Genomic DNA, 11,933 nt, shown 5'->3' on the forward strand with positions numbered 1-11,933 from the left:
GACCAGATTCAGCCATAAAAGTTACTTTCTACACTTATTGATTGCTACACCATATCTAGACCAGGCTAGGACCTGACATAAGGTCCCCTTAGGACCGAAACTGACATGGTGCTGGTGGAGTGAGTGGATCAAGTGCAACAGCTTCAGTGTCACTCTTGAGTTAAGAAACTGTTGATCACTCAAAACTAACCAGGCAAATAACCAGTAAAGAAACTGACACTGCATGTTAGCTGTCTTTTAACCTAGATAACGTGCATGATCTGAATGGAGCACCTGGAAAATCGACTTATCATAGGCTGTTTCTGACTACGCATACATTTTTCAGTGCAAATATTAACTTATTGTAAGTTTTGGACGTCAGTTGTGGTGTAAAATAATTATAACATGTAAAATGTGCTCTCTTCCAGCCTTCATCTTGGTAAGAATGACATCCTGACATTTTACGATGGCGATGACCTCACCGCCAACATCCTGGGCCAATACAGTGGCACTCTACCCAGATTCAAACTCTACACCTCCATGGCGGACGTAACTATCCAGTTTCAGTCCGATCCGGCCACCAACATCTACGGCTACAACAATGGCTTCGTGGTGCATTTCTTTGGTAGGTGGCACTCTTTTTCCTTCTTCGTAGCCATGGGTTCTGGTAATGCAGGACGATGTTCATAAATGAATGAATATGTTGGTAGAGCAAGAATGGGGCAGCATGCTTTTTGCCCCAGTTGGCCACTGTTGCCAATTCTTGTTGAGATTCCAGTTTATGACCACTAGGTGAAATGGTCACTGTGCATGCACAACTTTTAGAAAGTCAAGAAAACCAATGGAACAGCAAATTGGAGCATTTTTACACCATTGGTCACTCATAAGAAGGTCATTAGTATTCCAATGTATTGTAAAACGCATGGATTTTGAAAAATTATGATATTTTTTGAATGGCTGTTATCAACCAAAGGTCAGAAAAGAGCTAGTGCGTCTGTGCAACATTTAATCTAAAAAGAAAAAAAAAAAAAAAAAAAGAAGAATCTTGGTAATGTACCGTCTGAGCCTAAAGCCACTGGTGTCACAGTAAGCATTAGTGCTGCCAGCTTGCTTGGCAGCGCGGTACGTTGGCTTGTAGCACTGTGGACAATCGTTGTGAAAGGATGTCATACTGCTCTCTGGCTGCAGTCTCATTTACATGCAAAATGATGCACGACGTGTCACCTCAGCAGCGTTCTCCCTTTCCAAGCCCGCCCACGTGGCTGCAGCATTTGGCTCTCTCCTCAGCACGGTCAATGGGCGATTGTGAAACTGCTACTTCCATTCAGCCTTATATGAAACCGTCTAGCTGAAAAACAATCCGACGTTACGATGATCCAATCCATTAATAATAACGCGCTTTTGTCCTCTCTGTCTTTAGAGGTGGCCCGCAATGACACATGCTCAGAATTACCAGAGATCACGAACGGCTGGAAGAGCACTTCCCACCCGGACCTGATCCACGGAACAGTTGTGACCTACCAGTGTTACCCGGGCTTCCAGGTGGTCGGATCGGAGATCCTCATGTGCCAGTGGGATCTGACGTGGAGCGGAGACGTGCCCAGCTGCGAGAAAAGTAAGTGGTGATAAGACCATCAGGAATACTTTTTTTTAATCATCATCCCACCTGGAGTCACTTCAAATTAAAACACCATGTATGACTAAAATAATTTATGCAGAACTCATTTCAGTGTGCAGACTGATCAAAGTGCTGAAAAAAAAACAGTGGTGCATTTTTAGGGTTTACAGGAAAGCTGAAAAGACTTGTTGCAGCATTAAAAATACGAGCCAATCATTTTCGAGTATGCAAATGCAGATCAGAGAAATCGCGACTGTTGGCAAATTTCTGTGGTGTAAAGAAGTAAAGCATTTTTGTGACATGTTATTTTTGAAAAATCATTGACTTTGTGATAGTAAGGGTAGGACGAAATTGAAAATAAGCACAGACAGAGCTTGTAAAGAAGGAGTAACCTTCTTATTTGCAAATAAATGCGTTCAGCTGTCCAGTGTCTCCACAACTGCTGTTTTTCTGGATAATATCTGACTGATGTGAGCCAAGTCACTGTGTGGACTTTTCCATTTTTCATCCGAGTTAATTTCCTCACACTGAGGGCGTTTTATGTCGCCATGAATATTAAGATTGTTGCCTAGCAAACTCATCATAACGCCGCTTGAATTTATGGCCCGACTACATACTGAAGTTTCAGCTCGCACGCTTTCATTTATCACTAGTGCAGAACCTTGACGATAAGCTAACACACTGGTGATTAAATCATTGTTCTCAGGGCTTTTATAGAAATGCAGAGCATCAGTTCAGTATGTCTCTCAAACACCCGAACTGATAAATAGTACGACAAATTCATTTCCCACACACACACACACACACCATTCCCAAGCATTTCAAAAGGCATTCATGGTTATCGTTATACAGTGATAAAAATTCCCATCCTCACAGGCTCGGAGGAAGCACATCATCTGCTGAGTTTTAGTGTAAGTGGATCTACTGAATTACTCTCATAAAAACCCTTTTTTACAAGAGAAATTGTTCGCTAAAGCCCTGCATTTATCTGGATTCCATTCACGTCAAAATTACAGTTAATCAAAATCAATGTCCTGAATCATGTCACGCTCTGTCTGTCTTTTGACGTGATTAAAGTGCGTGGGCCAAACCGATGCAGTAATAAAATGCCAGACACGTGAAAAGCAATGCCATGACTGTACAGACAAGTGACTCATGTTCTGGAGAGCTGAGAGGAAGAACTGCCACCTACAGGCTATAACTTATTTTTTTTTAATCCTAAAACTCTGGTTTCTATTTAATTTCCTGTTCAGACCTGATGTGAAGGTGTTGCTCAGATAAATCTATAAGAGATCATAGAGATAGGTGCATGGAAAACATGAACTATTTACTTGTGATATATGTTACCCTCAACTAAATTTGTACTCGTCCCCATGTTATTGCTTGTTGAACTAAGACCTACACTTTGTTCTCTGGCTGAATCTCAAATGAACTTAAGAACATAGTGCACTTCTTACGTACCTTCTGGGAGGCCACTATGATATACGCTCAGTAGTGAACATATATAGTGAGTATACTAATGCGAAACAAACAAACAAACATAAAATTAAAAACATAAAAATTTTCTAAGACATTTTTACACAGCTTCCTTTTGGCTTTCTTACACTTGAAGATCTTTTTTGTTCTTAAGTTCTTAAGACTGAATATGAATTTTTACTCTTTATCACCTGTTTTACATAAATAGTCATTGTGTATTTATTTAAATTAATTAATTTTTTTAATTTAAACATTTAAACATTTATTAAATTCTGTTCTAAATTATATCATTTGATGATTATGTGCATCTGTCATTTTATCTAACAAAAATTTCTTCAAAAATGTTTATATCATGCTCTGTATCTTAACACCAAACCTTGCATTTAATTTTTTTTTTTATTTCTATCCATGTCATAATTTCTTTAAAGTACAAGGTATGTTTTAGTCAAACCAGATCATTTTATTTAGTAGAGTAACAGATCACAGTTATAAAGTAAAAACTCCCTTTATTTCTCTCTTTAATCCCCTACTACACTAATGCACTTATCCCAGTGTTTCACTAGAGCTTGGACACCATCATGGTAGAATGTTTTCTCAATACTCCGGAGCCATGATCAGACTGCCTGCTTTACGTCTGAAACGCCGGCCTCCCAGGAACCCCATTAATGGCCCTTGCCTTTAATGATCTAATCACTGTTTTTGCAGAACAATGTATGACTCTTACATACACTTACTGCCCACTGCACCACTTGTACATTACAGGAACTCGGCTGGGAGTTATTGCCACATCCCCCGTACAATCCTGACCTCGCTTCAACCCATTTCCAAATGTTTGGGCAGTTAAAGGAGTTCCTGGAAGGCCAGTGTTTCAGATGTGAAGCAGGCAGACGGATTAAACATTTTACCTTGATGGCATCCAAGCACTAGTGAAAGTGCTTTAGTGTAGCAGGGGACTATATAGAGAAATAATGGGAGTTTACAGTATACTTCCGTGGCTGTGTTATTCTACACACTGAAATCAAAAGTCCCAGTCTGACTTGAACACCGCATGTAATCATGGCTTTAGTAACTCTAGGGGTGAATGGGATCTAATATAGAAGCTGATGCAATATCCACCCTGTTCATTTTTAATGTGCAGCATATATTGTTTCCTGTGGGCCACTCTGGAGCGGTCAGCAGTGACCTTTGCCCTTTTCGTTTATTTTTATTGTGAAAATCCAAAGGTCGTATTGGGAATTCATGGGAGGTTTAAATAGAGAGAGAAAAAAAAAATACCTAAAGCCCCTCTGATCTAGGGAGGTTAACTGGATGACTTCTGCTTATATGTGTGTGTGTGTGTGTGTGTGTGTGTGTAGTGATGTTGTGTCAGGACCCAGGCTCTGTAGAACATGGACGTAGGTTGATGACGGGTTCTCGCCTCACTGTGGGATCCACCGTGCAGTACATGTGTAATAAAGGCTACACACTCTCAGGTCCGGGTGTGCTCACCTGCTACAGCCGAGACACGGCCGAGCCCAAGTGGAGCGAGAAGATACCCAAGTGTGTCCGTAAGTCTGCGGTCGGATTTCAAGTTGATGGAACAATACGTGAAACAAGAATGTCTTGATGCATGAAAAGTTTATGAAGTTAAAGAATTTAAATTTGTTTTTAAAGTACTATTCAGATTGACAACAAGCGGTCAGTAGTAATTATGATTAAGTCACAGGGAATAAGTGATAAGATCAGATGGTCTATACATATGTCATATGTCTTACATTAATGTAAACTGAATCGTTTTAACCATTTTGTTGTGCAAGTTCATGCTTAAATACAAGCTTTACAGTCTATATATATTTTATCTTGTGCTAATTCTGGGATGTTATAGATACATGATAAAATGCAATATTAGACAAACATAAATTCTGAACAGGATACTTAATTATTGATTAATTGATTGATTAATGATATAATCTTTCTATCTGGACATTCTGTAAAATTCAACTTTGACACGCTGGGTTTCAACACAGCTACACATCAGAGCGATTAACCAGTAATAATGACATTATCACACCTCCACATGTTAAACTTAATCCACACCAAATATACTTATACCAAGGAATATTATGTATGATTTTACACTCCAGTCAGCTTATTAATTCAAAACGCCTTCGTCAGCTGTGCAAGCTACTGTAGAATCAGTAGATATTCATCATATTGTAGATCGAGTGCATTTATCCAGTCTGACGCCAAAACTGGAGATGGAAGAGAAAAATGGTTGGAAAGTTTCCAGGCAATGAGAGAAAATATATAGAGAATATACAGAATATCACTGGGTTTTACTTCCGACAGCTGATGAAGAATAAATTTCATTTTGAAATAAAAGAAATGTCATGTAGTCGGACCGTTTGTTAATATTATTAGGTTAAAATTTTACCAATTGTAATAGTTTTTTTTAATTAAAATATATTTTTATTGTAAATTCAGTAATTAAGTACATTAGAGGGGGGGAAATGCACTTTATAGTTTGCAAAACTCTGTAATGTTAGATTCTATCGCCCCCTAGTGGACTCATTTAAGAGCTACATCAAGCAAAGCATTTTTTATTTAAAAAAAATTTGTGCATTGTTTTTAGGTTCTACCTATGAATAAACAAATAATTTTTACACCATCCTGTTCCCCAGCTGAAAAGTACGAACCATGTGGTAACCCCGGAGCTCCTTCCACTGCTATTCAGAGCTTGGAGAAAGCCTTCTTCCAGCCTGGAGAGACGCTGAGCTTTACCTGTCGCCCAGGATACGAGCTTCACGGCGAAGCCACCATCCGCTGCCTCCCTGGACATCCGTCTGAGTGGAGTGGTGCGCCGCCTGCGTGCCGGGGTAGGAACTGCGGTGCTGAGAAATAAATCAGATCCTAAAAGTAATAAGAAATGATAAACATGGAAGTGTTCGGTAGTTGCATGCTGGCATGGAGAGAGTGTATAAAAGTGATAAAATTGTAATGTGTACTCAAGAGTGATTCGAAATCTGGTTAAAACCTGATAAACTGCGAAAACGCAATCCCATTATAATGGTTTAAGGCTTAAGCAGAACTTTGTCATTTGGAAAAAAACTTTGCCTGTTATTTTTCTTTATCAACATCGACTCCAGATTTTCTTTTCCGCTTTTTTTAATTGACGTCATTAGTTTAAAAGGTAGCTGATCTCGCCATATATGTATAAAGCTGCCGCAAAAGAAATAGCACTGCTTAGACGGAGGCGTATCTGAAAGGGCGTTTGGAGAAAACGAGGCCACTCGATCACAAAGCGTTTCTTAATAGCCTCCATTCTTTTAAAGTGCCTTAAGCCTTGTCAGTGTCCTAAATCACTTTTATGCAAAAGGTGTTTTTTTTTTATGACATAATTTATGTTTTATCTTTACTCTTTTTTTTTTGCTCTAGGTGTTTTAATTACACTGATAATTGTTTTTTTTTTTTTTTTTTTTACAGCTGCTGCAAGAGATGTTAATGAGCGCAGATTGGACGGTGAGGTTATCTTTCACATCTGGAGATTGAATTACTCAGGATTTCAGTTATGTTTCGCCAGATGTCTGTTCGTCTATCTTTAGAAGTCTGTAATTGCATTGTAGAGTATTTCAACTTTATATTACTGTATCTAGTCATGAAGTCAGTACGGGACAGCATAAGAAAAATTTACACAGCTTCACAGGTTATGATCGCCAGCTGTAATGGATTTGATCTAAAATGAAACATGAGGTCTTTGCCAGCTCGAGTGCACACTGTCATTTAAGCAAAATCAGGACGAACTGAATATTTCAACATTCTGAAATTCATGTAAATATTTCAGAGTCTGTTTTTCTCTAAAGTAATCGTCAACAGTATGACGGTTGTTCAAGTCAAACTGGGACTTTTGATTGTGCAAAATAACAGAACACAGTTCTGAGAGTAAAGTCTCCCTTTATTTCTCTATATAATCCGCTGCTACACTAATGCACTTATCCCAGCGTTTCACTAGTGCTTGGACACCATCAAGGTAGAAAGTTTTATTAGTATGCTGGAGCTATGATCAGACTGCCTGCTTTATGTCCGAAATGCTGGCCTCCCAGGAACTCCTTTAATGGCCCAAATATGTGGAAATGGCTTGGAGCGAGGTCAGGGCTGTACAGGGATGTGGGAATAACACCCAGCCGAGTTCCTGTAATGTGCAGGTAATGTTGGTGAATAATTGTGTGTGCAGTTTCCACAGACAGATGCATCTCTGACGCAAGGTGGTGACAAGTTATCCGTCGGTTTTTAAGGATCAGGCGTTTCCACTCGCTGAAAGTTCACATGAATGACTGCAGTGGACTCAAGTTTCTTTAAAACGTTAGCACTATTTAGTTGTTTTACTGCGACTAAGAGTCTCATCACCGTACAGTGCTTGAATGCTTGAAGTCTTCCGATAATGTTGATCGGTTTTGCAGCTTCATTCCCAAGAAAGTCCTGGTATGACTTGAACGCTCCAGTATCATTTGCAACAAATACTTTTGTATAGAATTTTAATATTTTTCACAAATGGTTTTAGAATGTTGGAACGTTGCGTATAAAAATATAAAAGTTTTGCTTATATCTTCTGTGTTTTTCTTCGTATAGTAATTAGCACTGACTTTGGGACCGAGGGCACAGACACTGCCATCGCAGTCTTGCTTCCTGCTGCTGTGGTGCTTCTCGTCATCCTGGGCATTTTCCTTTACTTCTCTAAGTAAGCAACTGTGGTTTATCTTCATTGTGTGCTGTTGAAACTTTATTGATATCATACGTTAACATTAAAAGACACCATTCTGTGCTTTAACAGGGTCCAGGGAAAGCCCGAACGCCTCTCCAGCTGCTCCTCGCTTCCCTATGACAACATGACGGAGGAATCGGCGTTCGACAACCCTGTCTACGAGACCGGAGTAAGTATGGACGCCCTGAACCTGAGAGACGTGGATTCACAGAACACCGCCGTCCTGTCCTGACCCACTCGTCTTCATCTGTCCTCCCATCGCATCACCAGCAGACGGCAGCATTCGTGCCGCTTCCATTTTTATCCTGAGACTCTGAGTTTGCTTCTAAAATCTGGCATTAATCACCATGCTCCAGCAGTAATTAGAAATACAGATGTACAGTAGGACTGGCTTTCTGTTGGAAAGACAATCTCAAATGCTGAGAAAAAGCTTAATGTAACACAATTTGCACAATCAGATTAATGTAATGCTGTACGGTAAGGTTTTGTTTGTATAAAATTATTTAAAGAACAAATCACAAACTTCTGAATTTATTTACTGTATATATTTATTTTATATTGTATTATAAATGTTTAAGTTAAACCCTGGCCAGGTGAAAAAGGAAAACTGCTTTTAAATGCTTCCAGATTCCTGATATGAGAACTTCTGAAGTTACCTGTTCCAACCTATTTATATTTTACTCATTGATTGTGTAAATACAATAAATACAAAACCAAGAAAAACACATAAATGTATTAGATACATACAGTCCTAGTTTTGTTAATGCATTAATGAAGTTCATGGTTCGTGTTACATAACGTTTTGAAAATCTAAGTTAAGGGAATTTTAATTGTTTCCATTAGACCATATGGTAGATTTATTTGGGGGAAATTCATAGACTGTCCAAAAATGAAAGTCCAAATGTCAGAATTCTCATTTGAGGTGTTCATTGAGAACCTAAACAAGTCTGTTGCCATAGAACCTTACAGTGCATACCTGGACAAAAGGATCAGAGGACTAATATGTGTGTTTGTAAAGGGTTAGATAGATCCAGCTTAATTATTGTATTATTGACCTTGTATTTACGTGACGATTAAAGCTAAAATGCAAATTGCAAAGAAGCAGAGTGTCATACCCGACAATAAGTCAAATGAGAACCATAAAAGTGTGACAGAAATAAGCACTAAAGCTCAATATTTTCCACTCATTGAACACTTGAACTGGATAAAATGGAGTTAATGTAGATGGGGTGTTTAAGACAAACTGGACTTGAAATCTCTGGTGACTTAAGGCTTAAAATAGATTTTGTAATGTGCACATGGAGCAGTGGGAAGTACGAGTATGTCAGAGTCATGCATCGTCTTTCAAAAAAGTTAACAAACTAAATTAAAGGAGTTCCTTGGAGGCCAGCGTTTCAGACGTGAAGCAGGGACCAATCATGACTCTGTCGTACTGAGAAAACTTTCTACCTTGATGATATCCAAGCACTAGTCAAACACTGGGATAAGTGCATTAGTGTAACAGGAGATTATAAATGGAGATTTAACTCTCATAACTGTGTTCTGTTATTCTGCACAATCAAAAGTCCCACTTGTAGAAACATGATAACACTTTTGGACACACTCACTTGCCAAATAAAGAATTAGATATTTTTTTTTAAAACAAGGTTTCATGTGACTCATAATATGCATTTTCAGTTTTATTTAATGCATCAATTTCATTCCCTGCATCTTGACGATCACTGTCTTGTGTCTGTTTCACACCTCGGGGAACGAGCTCGCTTCGATTACTGCTTTCATTTCCATCCTTCCCGTGTAGGTTTTAATCTGTGTGTGATGATGTGATCTGTGTATTAACACATCTCTGTTTCAGACACGACACACAAGCGGGACTGATTTATAATGCTCACGTTCAGAAGGATTTGAGCGTAATGAACAATGGGGTGGTATCATGTGATCTGAAATATTTTATTCTTTTTATATCACAGTAATTTACCCCAAATTATATTTTACATAGTTATAATTATATTTTATAGTTTCATTACCGAACAACATATCGTACTTTGTTTATAGTTAAGTCTGACGTGTCTCATGTGTCTGAGATGTTTTCATAATGTCTTCTATTCTCTACGTTTACATGCTCCTCTTGGTGGCCGTACGCGCGTCCTGCTCTCACACCGCCCTTCCCATCAGCCCCGGCTGGCCTTCCATGATAACTAACAATTGCGTGTAAGTGTGACTGCAACTGCACCATCAGAAGAGCAACAAGGTGAGGAAGAAACATTCTGGCGAGACTTCATAAACATATTATGACATTGATGTGTGATATATGAAATATGAAAGTGCAGGACTTCCCTGAGTTAACGCTCACCATCACTCCAGAAAGTGCCTGTGTTTGTGTTTGTGTTTGCAGGAGGCCAGACAACATGAGGTAGCTGTTTAGAGACTGTTCGGCAACATTCTCCGCATCTCCTCTCTCCTCCCTGGAAGCTCTTCCCCACTTTTCTTTTCCTCCTCACACTCCTTTGCTCCCTTCTCCCGCTGAGCTCTTGTACAGTCTATTTTTCTCCAGATGATGCTGGAAAAGATGGTGGACAATACGATGTTATTTTTGTAGCGCTTCAGCAAAAGAAATTAAAATAAACAACGGCCCATCTTTTTTTTTTTCAGTGAGCTTTGAAGATGTGCGTTATATTATGATGACGGACAATAACAGGGTGCTTTCGAGAAGACTAAATGATGGGACGTGCTTTAGACTCGAGGACGAATGAGTGCTTAGTGTTATTTATGTTAATATGCCTGTGTTATAATAATGCCATTACTTGGTCTATTTACTACATCGGCGCTGTTGAATGTCTGCATGGGGGTTTTCTTTCCTAAACACTTTGTAAATAAAGTAAATATTCAAAAACCACTTCCACTGGTGTCCTCTTTGGAGTGTGCTGACCACAGACTGTGATGCCCACTCAACACCCATTTTATTACAAACTTATGTACATCTGCTCATTACCACAAATATCTAATCAGCCCATCATGAGGCTACGGTTAAATGCGTATAATCATGATTTCTGCAGTGGCATGGTTGTAGGTAACAGATGGGAATGTTTAAGAATTTCAGAAAGTGCTGATCTTTAAGGATTGTCCACAAACAGCAGTCTCCAGACTTAACTAAGTTGCCCAAGTCGTGTTTTGTCAACTTCTTGATGAAAGGAGCAGAGAGGAGCATGGTCAGACTGGTTGGCGCTGATAGGACGGCTGTGGTAACTCAAATAACTCAACAGTCATGAGCAGAAAGGACAATCTGGTTGGTAAGTTTATCTCAAGAAAAGCATAAGTTGCTACAAAGAAAATACCTACATAGTTTTTAGTTTTAACCACATTTGATAGCTAGCTAGCTACAGCTTATACAGGTAGTCCCCGACTTACAAACATTTGAGTTACGAATTTCCATTTATAGGACAAATCTTGTACCAAAAATGGACACTGCAGTGCACCAGATACCAATATTTACAATTATATACAATATTTTCAGTGTGTAAGTGAATGTATAAAAAGTCCAGTATATTATATATTTGTATGTGTGTATGTACAGTATGTGTGTGGGAGGGTGCAGGATAAATGAGTTGGCCTCACCGGTTTCACTGAATCAGTCGGGGAGCATGATGATAGAAAAAGTCTGTCCTGTAAAGCTGCCCTAATGGTGACTAATCCTAATTTCGGAAAATCCTCAACGAGACAGTTCACAGTCCAATGCAGTGGAAAACAGCTCTGAAAAAAAATGGCTTTCAGGATTCTCCTCATGATTTAAAGACGCAGAGACGACACTGCTATATTTGACTTGTTTAAGACTTATTAATCGCCTCAATTATTTTTGGGATCTTCTGATCATTAAGCCAACGCCTTAAACACAGAACTACCCCTGCCTCTATCATATACAATTAGTCATTTGGCAGACGCTTTTATTCACAACAACTTACATAAATGCTTTGAAGTTTCCATCATTAAATATATCCTTACACTAGTGTTAGCACTGTCGCCTTGCACCTCCAGGGTCTGGGTTCGATTCCCGGCCAGGCTCGATTTCCGTCTCTGTGTGCATTGAGTTTGCATGTTCTCCCCGTGCTTGGTGGGTTTCCTCCCACA

At 39.1% G+C, this 11,933-nt stretch overlaps 1 protein-coding gene across 2 annotated transcripts in view; it reads left to right on the forward strand.

The window, feature by feature from the left end:
• sez6a (seizure related 6 homolog a) overlaps positions 1–10,681 on the forward strand; it is a 150,752-nt gene extending 140,071 nt beyond the window's left edge. Inside the window, exons 10-18 of one of the 2 annotated variants that reach the window (XM_053476123.1) lie at positions 408–604; positions 1,400–1,594; positions 4,429–4,620; positions 5,734–5,928; positions 6,536–6,571; positions 7,679–7,787; positions 7,881–7,980; positions 9,984–10,059; positions 10,204–10,681. In XM_053476123.1, the coding sequence (XP_053332098.1) occupies positions 408–604; positions 1,400–1,594; positions 4,429–4,620; positions 5,734–5,928; positions 6,536–6,571; positions 7,679–7,787; positions 7,881–7,980; positions 9,984–10,010 (1,051 nt within the window). In that variant the 3' untranslated portion in view covers positions 10,011–10,059; positions 10,204–10,681. Of the gene's footprint in view, positions 1–407; positions 605–1,399; positions 1,595–4,428; positions 4,621–5,733; positions 5,929–6,535; positions 6,572–7,678; positions 7,788–7,880; positions 9,798–9,983; positions 10,060–10,203 lie in introns of those variants that run through there. The other variant, XM_053476122.1, reaches the window with a different exon arrangement.
• Positions 10,682–11,933: the final 1,252 nt, after the last annotated feature.

Source organism: Clarias gariepinus, chromosome 17 (assembly GCF_024256425.1).
Source record: "Clarias gariepinus isolate MV-2021 ecotype Netherlands chromosome 17, CGAR_prim_01v2, whole genome shotgun sequence".
In the NCBI taxonomy this organism is placed as follows: Eukaryota; Metazoa; Chordata; class Actinopteri; order Siluriformes; family Clariidae; genus Clarias; species Clarias gariepinus.